At 49.2% G+C, this 21,901-nt stretch overlaps 1 protein-coding gene across 9 annotated transcripts in view; it reads right to left on the reverse strand.

Moving 5' to 3' along the window:
• ZMYND8 (zinc finger MYND-type containing 8) overlaps positions 1-21,901 on the reverse strand; it is a 190,857-nt gene that overhangs the window by 42,078 nt on the left and 126,878 nt on the right. For all 9 annotated transcript variants that reach the window (XM_082272173.1, XM_082272167.1, XM_082272174.1 and 6 more), the window contains 3 exons: positions 20,046-20,123; positions 10,383-10,498; positions 7,267-7,748 (listed from right to left, as the gene is read on the reverse strand). In XM_082272173.1, the coding sequence (XP_082128299.1) occupies positions 7,267-7,748; positions 10,383-10,498; positions 20,046-20,123 (676 nt within the window). The remainder of the gene's footprint in view (positions 1-7,266; positions 7,749-10,382; positions 10,499-20,045; positions 20,124-21,901) is intronic.

Below are 21,901 nucleotides of genomic sequence, written 5' to 3' on the forward strand. Positions count from 1 at the left end.
TGAAAGTGTGCACCGACGACCAGGTGACCGCCTTGCGAACCTGCGTTACTGACGCCTGATGACGGAAGGCCCAGGAAGCATTGAGCACCCCAGCAGAGTGCGCCTTGACAGGGAAAGGAGGAACCTGACCCTGAATGGAATAGACCTGAACCATCGTCTGTCTGATCCATCTAGAATTAGTCGCAGAGGAAACTGACAACCCTTTCCAAGGGCATCCATGAGCACAAATAGTGAGTCTGACTTCCTAATAGAATCCGTAGCTGCCAGGTATACCCTAATTACCCGGTCCACATCCAAGGCATGCAAAGCAATTTCCTTTTGATGTGTTTGCCTGGGACACAGGGAAGGCAACACAAAATCTTAATTCAAATGAAAGTCAGAGACAACCTGAGGAAGTAACGACGGACAGGGGCAAAGAACTACCTAACCACTGTGAACCACTAGTGAGATGAACGACGGGATAACGCAGCCAATTCCGACACCCTGCGCACAGAGGTAAAAACCACCAAAAAGGCCACCTTCTGGAACAGCGCAAGCAGGGGAAACTCCTCCTGAAGATTCTCAAAAAGAGGCTTCTGGAGGACTGATAACACCAAATCGAGGTCCCAAGGCGGCAACAGAGACCGCACTGGAGTCGTCAAGTGCCTAACTCCTTGAAGAAATGTACGCACCAGGGAGTATGTGGCCAAGGGCCGTTGAAAGAAGACCGCTAAGGCCAACACCTAACCCTTGATAGTACTCAAGGCCAGTTTCTGGCCAAAATCCGGTCAAAATCCGAGCCACCGAACAAGAGCGAGGCTGAACCCCAAGAGACTCACACCACGCAATGTACATCTTCCACATACGATGATAGATCTTCCTAGAAGTAGGTTTCCTAGCTTTTAACAGTGTTGGAAACACCGACTCCATCAGCACCTGGCATTCAACAGCTAAATGTCAAAGCCAACGACTGTAAAGCAGGATGGGACTGGTCCTTGGGACAGCAGATCCTCCCTGAGAGGAAGTTTCCAAGGAATGTCGGCTACCAGCCGCACCAGATCAGCGTACCAAGCCTGGCGAGGCCAGTCCGGGACCACTAAGATGACCGGAATCCCCTCTGCCCCGATCCTGCGTAGAAGTCTTAGCAGAAGCTTGAGAGAAGGGAAGGCATAAATCAGATGATACTGACCCCAAGGGGCCACAGCGCATCTGTGGCGTCCGCCAGAGGTTCCCGTGACCGAGCCGCAAGCCTCTGCACCTTTCTGTTGAGCCAGGAAGCCTCGGGGATGCCCCACCAGAGACAACTGATGAAACTCCTCTGGATAAAGGGACCACTCCCCTTGGTCCAACGCCTGCCGACTGAGGTAATCCACCTGCCAGTTTTCCACCCCAGGCATGCGTACGGCAGAGAGGGCTAGAACAAACCGTTCTACCCACCTTAGAATGCCAGCTACCTCCAGAGCCGCCAGGACACTTCTTGTGCCCCCCTGGCGACTGACATAAGCCATGCTGTGGCATTGTCCAATTGAATACGCACTGGACATCCCTGAAGATGATCCATCCAATGTTCTAGGCACAGTCTGATCGCTCAGAGTTCCAGGACATTGATCAGTAGTCTGGAATCTTCCAGTGTCCAGATCCCCTGGGCAGAAAATTGGGAGAGGACGCCTCCCCAACTGGACAGGCTGGCATCCGTAGTGACCACTGTCCAATACAAGGGGAGGAAGGATTTTCCCAGCCGAAGCTCTGAAGAACGAAGCCTCCATATCAGGGACTCTTTAGTTCCATCCCCCCCCCCCCCCCCAATCAGCCGGGTCTGATTGCTCATAGACTGCAGGTTCTTTTGGCCAGAATCTCCCTTGCAGGGACCTCATATGGAACTGTGCAAATGGAACCGCCTCGAAGGTAGATACCATTAGGCCCAGCACCATTATGCAAGTCCAGAGGGATGACCATCTGCTGGACAGCAGAAGATGAACTGCAGCCTGCAGTTTCCGGATTTTGCCCAGAGGAAGGAGCACTCCGGCTAAGGCCGTGTCCAGAGTCACACCCAGGAAGTCGAGTTTTATTGACGGAATCAGAGCAGACTTCTGAAAATTCAGAATTCAGCCAAACTCCCTCAAGCTCGTAAGGTGATTTTAAGGTTTTCCACCAGAGAAGTAGGAGACTCCGCTCGCAGAAGGACGAAGTCCAAGCAGCCCAGTACTGCAATCCCCTATTGGCATAACAATGCTGGCACTGAGGCCAACACTTTGGAATCCAAGGAGCAGAAGCGAGCCCAAAGGGTAACGCCACGAACTGATAATGCTCCTATTCCACGACAAAATGGAGGAAGCGCTGAAGACCGACACATATTGGAATGTGAAGGTAAGCGTCCTTGATGTCGATGGAGGCAAAAAAATCCCCCTGATGCAGGGAAGCCACCACCGTGCGAACAGACTCCATTCTGAACTTCTGCACACGGACAAAGAAGTTCAGCGCCTAGAGATCCAGAATTGGATAAATCTTGGGTTCCTTCCTGGGGACTGTAAACAGGTTTGAGTAAAACCCCTGAAAAAATGTTTCGAAGTAGGAACCTGGACCATCACCCGTAAAGTAAAAGGTCATGCACCTCCCCAAAAAGAGCCTGTAAGCGGATCGGAGACAGTCGCGCGTTGGAAGGGAGAACCTTACCGAGGGTAAGAACAAAACTTGATCTTGTAGTTGGACCGAATTACCTCGTGGACCCACTTGTTCTTGTACCAGGGGAGTCCACGGGTCTGGGAACCAGCGAAGACTTTCCCCCCACCCCAGATACAGGTGAGGGCACACCTTCATGCTAAAGGGGCCTTGTCCGCAGGTCTGGAGAAGCCTGCACTTGACTTGCCAGACCAAGTTCCCTTGGATCCCCCAGAGGAAGGCTCGAAGGGCTCCGATCCCTCGTCAGTCGACTCTGAGGGACGAAACAACTTGTCATGAGCCAAGAAGGAGGGCCCACATCTACGAGGGTCCTCGCCCTTAGTAGCCTGCGGAAGAAAATCGGCCTAGGTGCAAAACCAGCCAGTGTGTACAAATTGCGGGCCACTGCCTCCGCCTTCCTGTCAGCTGGGTCCTAAAAGCCGGGGACTCCAACCAGAATCATGGTTGCCTTGTTTAATCTGGAAATTGGAGCGTCCACCACAGGTGGAACAGTCAAGAAGGGACTCCGCATAGGGGTATCACCTAGCAACTTGCTTAGGGACCCCAAGGGGACGCTTTGGTTGTCCCCACTTTTTAGTGACAATTCTGTCAAAATAGGAGGGGAAAGGGAACTCCTTTGCTGCTCTGAATGGCTTGTGAGTGCCAAAGGGAACCTGCGCCTCTGTCGCAGCTGCAGTTGCATCCTGCAACTTTAAGTCTCAAGCACAGTCTCAAGCACAGATAACAATCAGTGCGTCCACCAGCGCCTTTTCATATGCAGTTGCAGAAGCGGAGGAATCATCCTCACTATCTGAGGATTCAGGAAGCGTGTTGACAGATGGGGAAGGCGGGGGACGCTTTATGCCAGCCCGTCACCTGAAAGCCACCTCCACCCAGAACACAAGGGACTCCAGGACTGCCGTCAATGCATCAATGGATGGAGGGGACGCGAAGGGCCCCGCAGTCCCAGAGAGGGGATCAGGTGGGGAGATGTGCTCCAAAGACTCCATGAGTCACCAGGGGGACCCCACAAAGTGTAAAACACTGCTAAAGGAAAACCCTTTAGGGAGAGGGAGAGGACCCCACCGCCCTGCAGAAACCAAGCACCGCAGCCACCAAGATCAGGAAATGAAAGGATCCAGGAGTCAGCACCAGAGGATGAGGAGGGGCTCCCATCGCCAAAACGCCGCCCAGAGGGCTCCACTGTCATGGCCACCACTATTTTCAATGGAAAACCACCGCAAAATGGTCGCCGGACTACACAAACATGGCCGCCGTGTACTGAGCACACAGACTACAAGAAAATAGCAGCCCCGCATGGCACTACAAGGCTCCCAGGGACCCAGGAGGGATTCCTAGGCCTCAAGGACAAGCTGGGGGGCCCTGGCAGGAGCCCCCCCCCCGCACAGCCGATTATCCAGTCGCCGGCAGCGCACCCCCTCCTGCCCTTATCGCCAGCATAGCGCCCTGCCCCCACCCCAGGAGGTAGACCAGACCACCCACACAGCCCCAGCATAGGTGGAGGGGAGGTAGAATAGGGGGACAGATAAAGGGGGGTGCCTGACGGGAAGGAGGGGAACCCGGGTCCGACCGTCCCATGGGGGTGCCCGCTTCCACCCCAAAACCCGTCAAGGGGAGAGGGGGGACAGCTACTCACCATACTAGGAACCAGGCGAGCACATCTCCAGAGAGAACCCCTCCTCCTCAAAATGGGGGGGGGGGGGGTCTGTCGGCCAGGAGGAACACTGCGACTCGGGTCGAGACTCGGTCGTATGCGACCTTGCGAGCCGTTTTACTTACAGGGCAGCCCCCATCCAGTGGGGCTATGTCGCGGCCGACCTAGCGAGGAGCTGAGGTCTGCACGCGCTCGCTGACCAGACTTAGGGGACCACTGGATCTACATTATCCAGCCCATCGCCCAGTCAGACAGTAGATTGCAGATCTCACAGGAAAAACCAGGAGAAAAAAAATCTATAGAAAAATAAAAAATTGCCAGGACCAGAGATCCCAGCAAGGAACTAGGTCCTTACTCCTGACTAGGCAGAAAAAAAAAACTGATACAGCATCCACCCGTCTGTGGAGTTGCAATTCTTCCAACATTGCTTGTAACAAAACTGAGTACCTATAGCAGGGAGAGGAGTATACCCCCTGGGACTGCCCATAGGCGTAGCCAGACTTTTTTTCTGCCTAGTGTCCTACTCCTGTGGAGGGCAGTATAGCCCAATGGTTAAGAAGATCCGGAGCTGTGTCCGCCAATGAACGAAAGAGAAATGTGCATTTATTATTTTTATTTATTTTTTTTTTTTAGGAGGCATTGCACCCGTGATCTGTTAAACTGCTTTGGCAGGACCAGCTCCCAGTCATGAGACCACTGTGACAGCCAATCGCAGTGGTCACATGATCCCAGTGTCAGGCTGCTGTACACTGTCAGTGTAGCTGTCTGCTCGTACCTCCAATACGGGGAGACGGTTACTTCAGTCCAGGAAGAATCTATGAATGACGAGGATGCTCACCAGCGCCCTGGTAATTCATTGAGAACTAAAAGAAGTCAGCCGCAAAGGCTGTTGGGGACTTGTAGTCTATTCATTTCCAGAACACTATGAATGAATCACACGGTCACAGCCACGCTCTTTTCAATTTGTGACATTGGGTGCAGGGAGAAGATCTCTGACCCACTGTCACAGGGAGGGAAGGGGGGCGGGTCTGCAGCAGCTGGAACTTGTTGCACATTCCCAAAGGTCAGACTCCATTCACACTTGTGAGACTTTGGAGTACAACTTCCACGCAACTTTGGATGGGCATGACTTGTCCCTCCGCAGCGTCAGACGCACTGTTGCATGTATATCTTTCATGCAACTTCTGAGGGTTAACATTGAAGTCTTGCATGAAAGTCAGACCAAAGTAGTGCATGAACTGCTTTGAAGTTGCTGCAACATTAATCGTATATATATATATGAATGGTTATCATTGGAAAACACAGGGAACGCCTTGTCATGTGACTTTCTTGTCCAAAGCAGCATGACGAGTAACATTAGGGTGTGCACCCCAAAACTCAAACAAACATGACACTCTCTGTCGCCTCAGCTGCACTGGACAGTGAATGAATGGGAAGTGCTCTGTGCTTAGCGGCTTCCTGTTCATTCACAAACTGAGAAGTTTACTATACTTCAGTTATGAATGAACACAGTCAGCGAGTGTGTCCATTGTGTTCATTTAGAAAAGGAAAAGGCCAGTAAAATACATATTTATTAGTCCCTTCCCCTGCTTTCCATCCTGAAACATCCCCCACAGCACCCGGAAAGGAGAAGGGAAGCCAGCAGCACTGCAGTGTGTGTGGGGTGCAACACAGGAGAAAGTAGGGGCAGTAGGGTTAATTGGCACTGCACGTAGTGACACACATAGCAGCACTGCAGTGGGGGAGGTAGGGAAACATTGGAGAAAGTCTGGGCAGTGGGGCGAATCGGCACAGCACATAGTGACACACCCAGCAGCACTGAAGTGCAGTGGGGAGGGGCAACATGGGGGAAAGTCTGGGCAGTAGGGCGAATCGGCACTGAACATAGTAACACACACAGCAGTACTGCAGTGCGGGGGGGGGGGGCACAACACTGGTGAAAGTCCAGGCAGTAGGGCGAATTGGCACTGCACGTAGTAACACACCGCAGCAGTAAGCAGTGCAGTGGGGGGGCAACACGGTAGAAAGCCCAGGCAGTAGGGCGAATCGGCAGTGCACATTGTAACACCACAGCAGCACTGCAGTGTGGGGGGGGGGGGGAGCGACACAGGAGAAAGCCCAGGCAGTAGGGCGAATCCGCAGTGCACGTAGTGACACACCCAGCAGCACTGGAGTGCGGGGGGGCACAACACTGGTAAAAGTCCAGGCAGTAGGGTGAATCAGCAGTGCACGTTGTAACACCACAGCAGCACTGCAGTGCAGGGGGGGAGCAACACAGGAGAAAGCCCAGGCAGTAGGGCGAATCGGCACTGCACGTAGTGACACACCCAGTAGCACTGCAGTAAGGGCGGGGCGCACCACGGGAGAAAGTCCAGGCAGTAGGGCGAATCAGCAGTGCACGTTGTAAAGCCACAGCAGCACTGTAGTGCGGGGGGGAGCAACACAGGAGAAAGCCCAGGCAGTAGGGCAAATCGGCAGTGCACGTAGTGACACACCCAGTAGCACTGCAGTGAGGGGGGGCGCTCCACGGGAGAAAGTCCGGGCAGGAGGGCAAATGGGCACTGCACGTAGTGACACACCCAACGGCACAGCAGTGAGGGCGGGGGGTGCAACACAGGAGAAAGTCCGGGCAGAAGGGCAAATCGGCACTGCACATAGTGACACACCCCCAGAATTGTTTTATTTAAAAATATATGTTTTTTTGTATATATTGCATACCATAAATATCCCCCATTTTCTCATTTTCTTTGTACAATGCACAACACATCCACATTAAAATTGCGCATTTTTTTTTTTTTTTTAATGAATGTTTTTTTGATTTAACTTGATAGAGAAAATCAATCTAAAACAATTGAAAGATCACCCGCATCTTAATTAAGATTTTATAGCCAAGACCGGATTATAACAGCAATAAGTAAACGCCCCAGAATGCATTGCTTGCATTCTCTCCATACCTGTGCTCCTGTCAATGAAGTCCATCGACTCCTCACTAGCGCTGAAGTGACTGGACGCCACTTTCTTATCGGCGTCTTGTTCTACATCAGAGCCCGTGTGTACGGAGGAGTTGGTGCTCATCGGCGATCGGGGCATGTCCGTTAATGAAATCCGCCTGCCCCCGCCGCTGTTCAGCATGGGCTTGCTCATCAGGATCTTAGGCGAAGCCGTCATGTCGAAATTCAGCTTGATCTTCTCCTGCTTGTCGGTTTTGGCGGTGCCGGCACCGGGGTTACTGGTGTCCAGCAGCATTTGGTATTGGTTGTTTGGCGTGTAAGGCGTCCGGAAGGGAGCGTAGTTAAAAACGCCGAAACGCTTGCGAATGTTCTCCACGTAGACCTCCATCTCCTGCATGGCGCTGTTAAAGATGCTTTTTGTCTTTTTAACAGAGAAAGGGATTTCTTTGGACATGAGGTAGCAGTTATTCATGGGGACCCAGGCTCTGGAGGAATAAAAACGCAGGTTATTCATCAATGCCGCAGGACAGCCAAAGAGTATATATGTAATAGGATGAGAACGCCACCAATCCACCATGAAGTCAGTTAACCGCTTGCTGAACGTATAAACAGATAGACCGCGGAAAAGCAGCTCTGCTGCACCAGATCACCTACCTAGTACGTGATCTGGCACTTCCGGGTGGGCGGCACGTGTAATGCTGGCGACCCGGCTCTGCTGTGATTTTACACAGCAGATGCCGATCACTGGGTGCCAGCCAATAGATTATGCCAACCGCCGATTATCCGGAACACACACAAGACAGGGCTCTGCCTATGTAAACAAGGCAGAGCTCTGTCCATGTAAACAAGGCAGAGCTCTGTCCTGACAGTGGGGAAGTAATGGATTTTCTTTCCCTGCAAAGCAGGTAATAAAATCCATCACATCCCTTAGTAAAAGCCCATTCCACACCGTGTACACAAACACTGGCTAGGCACAGTTAACCCTTTAATCGCCCCTTGATGTTTAAACTAAGTAAACAAGGCAGACCGCCGTTCTGTGAGAGGGGAAGATGGAGATCTTGTGTTTCTGCTACAGGATTACACCTAGAACCTTGGCATGTGGGCATGGGGTTGATAGTTGTGTCCTTGATCTTAGCGAAATCACAGGAAGAGGCACATGGGGAAGGAAATATGAGCACATGGCCCTTTTTTTAGCTGCATTAAAATCGCACGGCATTGATGTGAATGGCCTTCGTTGAAAACAATGTTAGTTCAGATGACATGGGAATCTATGCTTTTCGAAACGGATCAAAATCACACTGGGACTTATCCTTGATTGGTGGCACACTCATCCTTTTATATTTACTGTCCAGACTGCTCCGGGGATCCCCAGAAACACCCTTGCTGATGAAAGGCAGACTTCAAAAATTTGCAACCCATCCTCATGCACATTTTCCCCACCTTTTTACCAAGTTTCTAACAGTCGTGCATATGTGGGAACAATGAATTAAAAGCACGCTGTCACTTTGACACCCCTTTCTCAGACACTCACCTGTCAAGTAATACCCCTTTGCTCCTCTCTCAATTGCAGCAGCTACCAAGATATCAGGGGGCAGCCAATGTCAAAGCCTAGAGGGAACAGTAATCTCCTCCCCTCATCCCCCCAGTCATGTGACAGTGCATGGGCCTAGTGACTGGCGGCCCTTGCCCAAGACATTCCATCATAGGATGAGGTCACATGCTTCCCTATATCTGGAGCTACAGGTATTTTTATGCCAGCTGCAATGGAGGATGAAGGGTGAGGGAGTCACTGGAGAGGTGTGTGTCAGTGGGTTGGAGGTAGGCATGTGCAAAATGAAAAAAAAATTGTTTTGATTCGTTATATTACATAAATTTGTTTTTTTAAATTAGGTAAATTCAATGAATTTGTTTTCAGAATTTCATTTGTTTATTTGAATTTGATTCAAAATTTCCCAAATTCGGTCGAACTGAACTCAATTTGACCGAACTTGGAAAATTATAATTCTATTCAAATTTGGAAGATGGTTATATGCTTTTATATTCCATTCTATTCTAATGTTTTTTCCTATTTCGAATTTATTTTATTCAAAATTCGAAATTTCAGAAGATTTTTATATTCTATTCTATTATTTTATTATCTATTCTATTCTTCTCTATTCAAAATTCGAATTTTGGAAGATAGTTATATTTTTTCCATTTTATTCTATTCTAATGTTTTTTTCTACTCTATTCGTTTATTTTTTATTCTATTTAAATTCAAATGTATTCTATCCAAATTTTAGGAAATTGTTATATCCTTTCTAAATAATTCTATTCTATTATTTCCTCTTCTATTCCTTTATTATCTATTCTATTCTTTATTTTCTATTCTACCCTTTTCTACTCTATGCCTTTATTTTCTATTCTATGTAATTTTATTTGGAAATGTGAATCAAATCCGACAAAAATTCAAATTTGATTTGAAAACGCTTTGAACTTTATTTGAATTAGATTCTAAATTTCGTCCGAAATTTCAGATTCATTTAAATTTGTTACTATTGTAATTCGGATACATCCGAACAATGAAAAAATGTGTCTGAATTTCGGTTCACAATCAACCGAACATGTCTAGTTGGGGGGGAGGGCTTTATACAACCACTGTCATTTTCCCCTGAATGAGTAAAGTGAAAGTGTCTCTTGTGAGTGAAGTGCCGCCACTTCTTCAGGTATCGGAACAGCACTCTTCTTCTTTAAGTAAGGCATGCAGAGATCAGAAAAGTACAAACACAGATGAACATTCTATATGCTACTATATAAATCTGGTGGGCATTGGGCGTTGTCTTCCATCCCTCTTTGCCAACCCCTCTATTGGTTTCTGCTCGCCCAATGAATAAAAATACTAACAAGGGCATCCACAACGCTGCAATAAACCACATCACCAACCTCATCTAAAAAAAAATCACCCAGACCTTTTGCTCTCTATCTCCCCCATCATCCCCTCCTATGCTCACCTTCAGGATTTCTCCAGAGCCTCCCCTATTCTCTGGAACTCCCTATCCCCCATATGTCTAGCTATCTCCTACTCCAGGCATCACTAAATGGTGGACCGTGGTCTGAATCCAGACTGAGTGATATCCAACCTGTCATGCTGTCCGAAGAAGCGGGCATCCACCTGTCCATCCTTATCTCGCAGGGCCTTTGCTGGCCAGAATGGGAATCCTTTTAATTTTGCCCAGACCAAGGGATGTGGATTACTCTGGAGAGAACAGAACACAAATGTAAGCAAAGGATTAATGAGCTCCTGTCACCTAGAGATGCTCATTGGGTCATCTCTGTTACTCTATATTAATGCATTGTAAAGTTAATACCACATGCATGCATTTGCACCAGTGCGAAGACATGATAAAATGCAGCACATTGGACTTATTCCCAGCATTGTGCAATGCAACACATAGGAGGCAATGGGTGCTAATAAACACAATGGGGGGAATTTACGAAGACATGGGCAGGCAAAATCTGGAGCAGCAGTGCATTCTAACTTGAAGAAGTTGTAAAGACAGAAGGTACATTCTATGCATTAGGATAGTAGCCTCCCCAGGACCCCCTAATTCCTACCTGAGCCCCATCTGTATCCAGCGATGTCCATGAGTCCCTCGGCCGTCCGGGACTCTCCCTCCTGATTGGCTGAGACACAGCCGTGGCGCCATTGGCTCCTGTGGCTGTCAATCAGAAGTCAGTTAACCAATAAGGAGAGAGATGGGTGGGGCCGAATGGACACATGGTGCTGCAGCGCAGCTCGGGTACCCCCATAGCAAGCTGCTTGCTGTGGGGGCACTCGACAGGAGGTAGGGGCCAGGCACACCAACAAGGGACCCAAGAAGAGGAGGAACCGGGCTGCTCTGTGCAAAACCAACTGCACAGAGGAGTCAAGTATAACATGTTTGTTATTTATTTACTTTTTTAAAACAGGACTTGTTCAGCTTTAAAAAAGAAAAAGTAGATGCCGATAGGTTGCCTTGCACAGCTGCTCCAGATTCTGGCTGCCCCAATCTTAGTAAAGTGTTCTGCTCAATTAAAAAATACAAAGCCATTCATCCAGGCTCCCCATTCGCCTCCTCCCATGTGGCCATGCCCGTGTATCCTCTCCTGGCTCGCCCGTCTGCCTGCCCCAACAATGTCATCCTATCAGACCAGATGCCTGGCTCATACACTAGTAATGGTCTAAACAGGGGGTCCCCAAACCCCAGGCCATTGACAGATGCCGATCCATGGCCTGTTGATGACCGGGCTGCACAGCAGGAGGTGAGCGGCGACCGCAGCCCGCACAGAACTATCACAGGCCACGGTCGCCGCTTACTCCATGCCTTGCGGCCATGCCCGTATATCCTCTCCCAACTGCCCTTCCCGCCCATGTATGGTAGGAGGAGCTGTAGAGCGGAAAGAAGAGCGAGAGTCTTTTCATATTAACAAGCAGTTGCCATGAAACCGATCCCTGGTGCAATAAAAGGTTGGGGACCGCTGGTCTAAACCACGTGTGTCAAACACAAGGCTCGTGGGCCGAATGTGGCCCACCAGGCCCTTTCATGTGCCCCCCCGCAGCTGTCCTGCAGCTGGGGCACCCGCCTCATATCCTCCCCATCTCGACTCAGCAGTCAGCAGCAGGGAGGACAGAACTCCTCCACCAAATCCTGAGCCTCTTAGCAGCCCCCTCTCGTTTCCACCTCTGCAGACTCCAGCAGTCTACTCCAGCCCTTCTCCAGACCCTGCACTCTCTGCTTCCCAGCTCCACCTCCAGCTTCTTCCCAGCATCAGTGCAAGGTAAAGGGGGGTGCACTGTGATGTAAGGGAGGGTAGGGGACTCTTGACTTCTGATGGTGGGGGGGCACTTGACAACTGATGTAAAGGGAAGGGAAGGGTGCTCTGGACATCTAGTCTTACAGCTACAAATGGCCCTTCGAGGGTAACCATAATGCTGATGCAGATAGCAATGAAATTGAGTTTGACACCCCTGGTCTAAACTCAGGAATGCTGCAGGATGCTCATCACAGACACCTGTGCGAGTGCATGGCCCCCAAACACACATGCACCCCCATCCATGTCAGTTTGGAAGCGTTGGCTGTGTAAGTGCAGCTGCTGCATCTCAACGGACATGAATGGGACCGCCTCTGCATTCCTGTGTGGGTAAAAACGGCCCTCACACGAATGTACGACCGTGCAAATGAGGTCAATAGGCAATTTCCCTGATTTTGGAGAGATTTCTTCTCAAATCCTATTGTGTTTGCAGTGGCTATCCCAGGTCTCTCTCTCCTCATTGGCTCAAACAGTAGGCTACTGCTGCTATCAATCACAGCCAATAAGGAAAGAGCGAGGGGCTGAGTTGCGGTTCGTGTGTCCATTCGGGAGAAAGCCTGCTCAAGAGCCCCCATGGCAAGAGGACTGCTATTGGGAGCACTCAGCAGGGGGGAGGAGTCAGAACTGACAACTTGGGGCCCAAAAAGAAGAGGATCAGGGCTGCTCTGTGCTAAACCATTGCACGGAGCAGGTAAGCATAACATTTTTGCTACTTTTTATTTTTTTAATTCTTTCCTTTAGAATCACATATTTACCTTGTACAGAACTAAAAAATTAGATTTTTGACCTACTGTAAAATCCAGTTCTCCGATGTTCAATGAGGGACAAAGCTCCTGATATTCTTAACCATTGGGTTATACTGCCAGGAGTAGGACACTAGGCAGTAAAAATTTTTGGCTACGCCTATGGGACAGTTCAAAGGGGTATACTCCCTCTCTCTGCTATAGGTACTCAGTTTTGTTACAAGCAGTGTCAGAAGAATTACAACTCCACAGAGGGGTGGGAGCTGTGTCCGTCAATGAACATCAGAGAAATGAATTTTACTTTAATTTTTTAGTCAAAAATCCAATTTTTTCTTCCGTTCGTTGACAGGCACAGCTCCTGATATTCTTAACTATCGGGATGTCCCAAAGCAGTGTTAAACATGAGGGTTGGAAACAGCAAAAAAAATTACCAAGGCTAAACAGTAGCTCAACCAAAACAACTGGAGCCCACTTGAAAAAAAAAAACAATACACCCTCAAAGAGGATCAGGTCCTCTCAACAGCAGCCAGCAAATCCTTTCAGCCAAAAGAAGCATCCGCAGAGGTCAACACATCCACTTTATAAAACTTTGCGAAAGTGTGCACTGACGACCAGGTGGCGTCACTGACGCCTGATGACGGAAGGCCCAGGATGCACTAAGCACCCTAGTAGAGTGCGCCTTAACAGGGAAAGGAGGAACCTGACTCTTGATGGAATAGGCCTGAATCACGGTCTGTCTGATCCATCTGGAAATGGTCGCAGAGGAAGCGGACAACCCTTTACGAGGCCCATGCAAAGAACCACATTATCTCTGTAAATCACCAGGTAAGGTGAACGTCAGAATAATACCGCCAGTCTCGACACCCTATGCGCAGAGGTGATAGCCACCAAAAAGGCCACCTTCTGGGGCAGCGTAAGCCGGGGAATCTCCCGAAGATTCTCAAAGGGAGGCTTCTGGAGGGCCGAAAGCACCATATTGAGGTCCAAAGGTGGCAACAGAGACCCCACTGAAGGAACCAAATGCCAGACACCCTGAAGAAAGGTACGCACCAGGGAGTGTATGCCCAAAGGTCATTGGAAGAAGACCACCAAAGCCGATACCTGGCCCTTGATGGTACTCAAGGCCAATTTCTGTTCAACCCCCCCGTTAAAGGAAGGTCAAGATCCGAGCCACAGAGAAGGAGCGAGGATGAACCCCAAGAGACTCACATCACGCAATGTACGTCTTCCACGTACAATGGTAGATCTTCCTAGAAGTAGATTTCCTAGCTTTTAACAGTGTAGGAATCACCGACTCATATAAACCTCTATCCTTTAGCACCTAGCGTTCAACAGCCAAGCCATCAAAGCCAGCGACTAAAGCAGGATGGAAGATCGGTCCTTGGGACTGCAGATCGTCCCCGAGAGGAAGCTTCCAAGGAACCGCACCAGATCGGCATACCAAGCCAGGCAAGCCCAATCCAGAGCCGCAAAGATGAACGAAATACCTTCTGCCTTGATCCTGTGTACAAGTCTTGGCAGAAGCTTGAGAGGAGGAAAGCGTAAATCAGATGATACTGACCCCTACGGGGCCACCAGCACGTCTGTGGCGTCTGCCAGAGGATCCCGTGACCGAGTCACAAACCTCTTCACCTTTCTGTTGAGCTGAGATGCCCCACCGGAGACACAACTGATGAAACACCTCCGGATGAAGGGACCACTCCCCTTTGTCCAACGCCTGCCGACTTAGGTAATCCTCCTGCCAGTTTTTCACCCCGGCGGAGAGGGCTGGAACATATTGTTCTGCCCACCTTAGAATGCCGGCTACCTCCAGAGCCGCCAGGACACTTTTTGTGCCCCCTTGGCGATTGACATAAGCCACAGCCATGACATTATCTAGCGCAACTATGGGAGTCGCATCCAAAAAGGCATCACAAATAAACTGCAGCCCCTGGACTAACTGGTCCGCCAGCTCAGCAAAGGCAGGGGGGAGCTGTTCTCCCTCCAGGTCACGGAGTAAAAGCTTAGCCCACTCGGTCAGAGTTTGCGACACCAGGGCAATGGTGAATCCCGGTCTTAGTCCTGAACCAGCCAGAGTGTATATATTGGGGGCCATAGCCTCCGCCTTCCCATCAGCCAGATCCTTAAAGACCGGGGACTCTTCCACCGGAATCATGGTTGCCTTGTTCAATTTGGAAACCAGAGGGTCCACTACCGGTGCAACAGTCCACTTTCTAAGAAGGGACTCCTCATAGGGGTAATGCCTAGTAAAGCGCTTAGGGACCCCAAGGGGACGCTTTGGTCGTCCCCACTCTTTAGCGACAATTCGGTCAAAATAGGCGGGGAAAGGAAACACCTTTGCTGCTCTGGATGGCTTGCGAGTGCCAAAGGGAACCTGCGCCTCCATCTTCGAGATCTCACGCACAGATACAATCAGTGCTTCCACCAGCGCCTTTTCGTGTGCGGTTGCAGACGTGGAGGAATCATCCTCACTATCAAAGGATTCCAGGCACGTGGTTGCAAACCCAGCAGGGTGACCCACGTCCGCGGCAGCCAAATCAGATTCAGGATCTGATGAGACAGATGAGGTAGGGGAAGGAGGGAGGTGCTTCTTGCTATCCTGTTGCCTGAAAGCCACCTCCACCCGGGACACCAAGAACTACTCCAGGACTGTGCATAGATGAATGGTTGGGACCCGGAGGGCCCCGCAGCCTCAGAGAGGGGATCAGGTGGGGAGATGTTCTCCAAAGACTCCATGAGTCACCAGGGGAACCCCACAAAAAAGGTGTAATACACTGCAAGGGACACCCCCACCGCGCTGTCAGGACCACCCAGTCGCCATGCACAGAGCACCAAGCGATCCTCAGCAGAGAGGGGGAGAACCCCACCAGACTCACCACCCAGCAGAAACAGGCACCTGCAGCCACCAGAATAATCTGCACTTCACGCGCAGCGATCAGGAAGTAAAATGATCCAGGAGTAAGCACCAGGGGATGAGAAGGCGCCCTCCTGCTGAAATTGCCACCCACGGGGCTCCACTCTCATGGCTGCCGCTTTTTTTCCATTGCAAACCACCGCAAAATAGCCGTCAGACTACACAAACATGGCCGCCATGTATAGAAAAGCACAGGCTACAACAAAATGGCAACTCTGTGCGGCACCACAAGGCTTCCAGGGACCCAGCAGGGATCCCTAGGCCTCAGGGACAGACCCAGGCAGGAGCCACCATCAGGTACAACCCCCCCCCCCCCCTCACAGCTGATCATCTGGTCGCCGGCGGCACACCTCCCAAGCCTTCATCGCCATTATAGCTCCCTGCTCCCACCCCAGGAGGAGGACCAGACCACCCAAACAGTCCCAGCATAAATAGAGGGGGGGGGGGGGGTAGGATGGGGACAGATAAAGGGGGATGCCTGAGGGGAAGGAGGGGAACCCAGGGATCCGACCACCCCAAAGAGGGGCCCACGTCCACCCCAAAACACTCCACGGGGAGAGGGGGGACAGCTACTCACCATACCAGGACCCGGATGGGCACCGCTCCAGACAGAACCCCTCTCCATTGAAATGTGGGGGATGTTGGCCAGGAGGAACGCTGCAACTCGGGCCGAGACCTGGTCATATGCGACCTCGCGAGGCATTTAACTGGCAGGCCAGCCCCCATCCAGTGGGGCTATGTCGCGGCCAACCTCGCGTGGAGCGGAGGTCTGCGCACGCTCGCTGGGGAGACTGGGGTGACCACTGAATCTAGATTATCCAGCCCGATGTCCAGTCCAGCAGTTGATTGTAGATCCTCACAGGAAAAATCCAGGAGAAACATTTCTATCTAAAAAGAAAAAAATTGCCAGGACCAGAGATCCCAGCAAGGAAGTAGGTCCTTACTCCTGACTAGATAGAAAAAAGAGGGAGAGTATACCCTCTGGGACTGCCCATTTTTCTGCCTACTGTCCTACTCCTGTAGGGAGCAGTATAACCCAAGGGTTAAGAATATCAGGAGCTGTGTCTGTCAATGAAAGAAAGAGAAAGAAAGCATTGCATTTATTTGCTAATCTTCATAGGTGTCCCGGTCCCGCCAATGATAGCAAATCATGGCCTCTGGAGGTGAAATTCCAGGACCACGTGGGCATAGGACTGAAGAGATGTCAGCTTGGGGGCAGACCGCCTCTACATCTCCTCCAGCCCTGTGAACACCTCCAGCAGCCGTGATTTGGTATCTACAGAAGGACCGAGACACCTATGAAGATTTTGCATTTGGCAAGATATGTACTGTGAGTTCTAACATTTTTAATAAATTGCCCACTAGATGGCCCACATACACACACACAGGAGCGGTGGGGGAAATTGCATGTGATTTGGACCGGAATCGCACCGCATTCCTGTTCAAATCGCATGCAATGCTTTGCGGTGCGATTTGCGCCTATTCATTTTGCATTGACGCAAGTCGCACCGCAATATATAGGTTTCGGTAGCGGGAGCATTTGCGAGAGTACCGATACTAGGGATCGACCAACATAGTTTTTTCATATAAATATCTCTTGTGACAGTAATAGGCAGTGACAGATACTCTTTATGGAGGGATCCGGGTTCTGTAAGACCCCCAAACCCCTCCTCTGCACTTAAAAGCATTCAGACGCCAAGTTTGGCTGTTTTGAATACTGTCATTTTTTTTTTTTTTAAATCTGGCGCCTTTAAGGCTCCAGTAACCGTAAGTGATGTCACGACATTGCTTCCGGGTTACTACATTGGAGACCCGATCAGAGCCGATTCTGTCTTTGTTCGGGTCTTCGGCCAGCCGGTGTACGCGCCGGCTGGTGGCTCGGGTCTTCCTGTGGAAAGGGAGAGCCGGATGGAGCGGCAGCAGGGACATCCCCTCCCAGTGATTGCAACAACAGCATTGTCATTTTTTTAAAAATCTGGTGCCTTTAAGGCTCCAGTAACCGGAAGTGATGTCACGACATCGCTTCCAGATTACTACAACCGAGACCCGATCAAAGCCGATTCCAGCTTTGTTCGGGTCTTCGGCCAGCCGGTGTACGCACCAGCTAGTGGCTCGAGCCTCCCGGTGGGAAGGGAGACCTGGGCGGAGCAGCGTCTCCTCCCCCTGATTGTAATAAAAGCCAAATGGCTGCTGAGCCACATCGGTTGTCATTACAAGAAAGCTGACCGTCCGTTCTAAAAAAAAAAAAACAGTACTGGGGTGATGTCTGTAGCTGCAGGCATCACTTTGATACAACCACTTGAAGCAATATCGGCAAGTTTGTGGCCGATACTTAAAAAAGTGAATATCGGTGGATCCCTAATCGATACTCGCGCAAATGCTTGGTATTGGCACCGACACTGGTGCATCTCTACTGAAAATACTTAAAAACAGATAAAAACTTTGACATACAGCCTAATGTAAAATGTAAAGCACCCCGCGCCCTTTAGAAAAACATAACAGCAGCTGAACTCAAACACTGGAAGGTTCAAATAAAATAAGGTACATAGAGCAGCGCTAGTTTATACAAAAAAAAAAAACAATATTGATGATAAAGTATGGTTATATAAAGTCCATATTTAAAATTCACAAGGAGTGCAGGTGAAGGGTCTGTAGATAACCAGCAAAATGGCCGACCTCTAAGCTTCCGGGTGTGACGCAATGACGTTCGGCTAGCTCCTCCCGAAGCGTTTCGTCATTACGACGTCTTCAAGGGGGCGTACCATTTTGCTGGTTATCTACAGAAGCAACATCGCTGCCGAACCGCTTTTGATGCCTGTTACCTGCTTTTTTACCTGTAACTGGGTGAGTGCCTACCCTATGAGTTTTAAATAAAATAATTTGTTTTAAGGATAATGCACTATGGGCCTATATCTTTTTAAAGCGGAGTTCCGGCCTCAAATACCTTTTTTAACTAAAAATACCCCTATAATACTAATCCATCGCCCTTTACAGAACCGCTATTCTCATACTTACAAGGTGTACAGTATTGGATTTTAGTCAAAATCTTACTTTTAAAAACGCTGTCTGGGCGCGGCCATCTTAGACGTGGGCATCTGAAGCCGCAGTGTAATCTGCTGTGTCCTCCTTACTGATTCCAGGGAGTGTTCTGGGAGTTCTTCCTGATTCCAACCTCCTGGGAATGATGACAGACAGCTCCCAGGATGCAATGCAAAGGCGGAAGTGATATCAGTGGCCGCGGCCACAGAGGGGGGAGAAGGAGGAAGTACAATCAAAAATGCCCTGATAATAAGGTAAGGGACCCCTGAAAAAAATTGAAAATGCCCAATTGTTGATCAGCATAGCGAGCACTCCAGGAATCACTAAAGTTGCAAAATAGGCCGGAACTCCGCTTTAATTTCTCCCTGATCAATGAGATGTTAAGTTATTCAAGGAGGATTTGATTATCTGTTATGCACCATCTCAGTGATATGTCTGGAGACTGAAGACTGATAAGGCTGTGTTTTTCTAATGGAGGTTCTGGCCTGAGAGGGTTTTAGCGGTCCCTTAACCGCTTGCTGCCGTAACCCCGCCATCCTCTGGTATGAGTCAGTGTATGGTGACTGGGATTTCACTTCATTTCGTGTTGACTCACATGGTGGTGATAAATATGCTGACCCTTCACCTGCACTCCTTGTGAATTTTAAATATGGACTTTATATAACCATACATTATCATCAATATTGTTTTTTTGTATAAACTAGCGCTGCTCTATGTACCTCATACAGACCAATGTATAAAACTTCAGTGTTACAAATGTTACCATCTTCACAGATATTCAGTATACAGTATTGTTGCACAACAACCCGAGGATGGCTGTTATTCCAGTAAAGCTGGTCATACGCTAGCCGATATATCGGGCAAACTCATTTTCGAACAACGAAATATCGTCTGTGAGAGCAGACGATCGTGCCATCATGTAATGACCGAATTTCGAACGATAAATCGTTCAATGGACATAAATGAATTCAGTTTTTCTTTCAGTTTGTCACATATGCCGGGTGCAAACAGGTCGGCTGAGAAACACATTAACCTTTCAATTTATCGTTCGGTCAGCGGATTTTCAAAACTGTTCCTTCGATTTTTCTGCTTTGAAAAGTTAAAAAACGATTTTCTATTTGTGCCCATTAACTGGACGAAAAACGAACGATCGGACCAAATGACAGATTTTTGAACGATCTTTCGGCTAGTGTATGGCCAGCATAAGCCGAGTTCTCAGTATAATATAAAGATCTGTTGTGGAATTGTATACTCACACACGGTTCACAAAACCAGTTCTCTCTTTTTTGGCAAGCGGCTAAATAACATTCAGGACAAACTTCAATCTCATTCATCTGTAACAGAACAAAGAAGAAGAGGTGACAATCAGCAGGTATAAACCTGACGGGCCGGTCGGGTCTTTCACTTTTACCTACACATGGTGGTTAGAGCAACAGGAAACAGAGGGGGGTGAGCTTCCTGTTTACACACTGGGGTCAGTGATGCGAAAATATTAGTAAAATAAAGTGTAAAACGTTCTACACAATACTACATACACTAAAAATAGGAACAATAATACAACATAAAATCTCCAGCTGCTGCTTAGTTAAAGTGTCACTAAACCCACATCATAAAGACAGTTATTAAATGAGGTATTACATGCTGTTCATACTCACTCACTATGAGATTCCTTTTCTGTATTCTGCAAAAATCCTGGTTGATCCTGCTGCTCTCTGTCTCCCCCTTCTGGCCATGTCCCCATTCAGCTAGGGGATTTTGCAAAACAGTGTTGGCAGCTCTGCACATGCTCAGTGTTCAGCGAGTTTCTATGCTGAGCATTTCCTCCCTAACACATCTGAGCAGCCCATGTGACTATAGAGTCACACGTGGGCGTATACACAGTGGTAAATGACAGCCCACTCCCTCCCTCCACCTCCTCCATGCCCACTAACCAGCTAAACACAATGGGGGGGGGGGTGATATTACATGTAGATTAATGGTGGCTTCACCTCCCTCTTATTCTAAGACAGTGTTTCTCAACTCTGGTCCTCAGGGCACACTATTGGCACTTTTCCACTGCAAGTACCGGCTCGGCTCCACTCGGCACTGCTTAGCCCAGCTCGGCTCAGTTTGCTTTTCCACTGCGTGGTACGAGTCGGCACCATTCAGCACTGTATAGGCTCTACTCGGCTTGGTTTGCTTTTCCACTAAGTAGTAAGTGGGTGGGATTACAACGATTCTCTGACCAATCAGTGGCTAGTAGTGACAAACAATCAATGCTGCATGCAAAGGATTGTGGGATATGGTATCGGTACGGAACGCTTGGAACCCCCACCGAGGTGGTACTGTTTAAGCGAGCCGTACCTAGCCGTACCATGTAGTGGAAAAGCGCCGCTGTACCAAACCGTACCGAACCGTTCTAACACCTACCATGCGGTACCATGCAGTGGAAAAGTGCCAAACCGATCCGTACCATGCAGTGGAAAAGCGCCATAACAGGCCAGATTTTAAGTATTGCCTTGGGGAGATGCAGACTAGAATATTGCAATCACTGAGCAGCAAATGATATCACCTGTGATGTATTTCAGTTATCTTGCAAACCTGGCCTGTTAGTGTGTCCTGAGCACCGGAGTTGAGAAACACTGATCTAAGACACTGGCTGGAGGGGTGCCCGCACCAGGTTACTGCCAAAAAATTTGAAAGAATTAATTTCAAATATATATTTGCATGACAATTTAAAACAGTTTATTGATATTATTTATTTTTACTCTGTATGCCAAAGACATTGTTTTGAACATGTGACCAGCAGCAGCGGACTAGAAGCTCCTCCTGCTTATGTTTCCCTGCAGACGGGGTGGGAGAGAGCTGGGTAATGTGACAGCTAGATATTCATTAGAAAAAAGGTAATAAGATGTTTTTTTTATTAAAATAGATACAGTGCCGTCATCCATACACAGAAATAGAAGGGAGAATGTAAATTAAACAGTGTAGGTTTAGTTTCACTTTAACCACTTGCCGACCAACTACCGCAGATATACGGCAGGTTCCCGCGAAACGACGTACCCGGGGGATCGCGGGAGCGATCGTGGGGGCGTGCGCGCCCAATCGCCAGCGGGGAAGCTGATTTGCGGGG

This window comes from Pelophylax lessonae, assembly GCF_965119305.1.
Source record: "Pelophylax lessonae genome assembly, chromosome: 11".
NCBI lineage: Eukaryota > Metazoa > Chordata > Amphibia > Anura > Ranidae > Pelophylax > Pelophylax lessonae.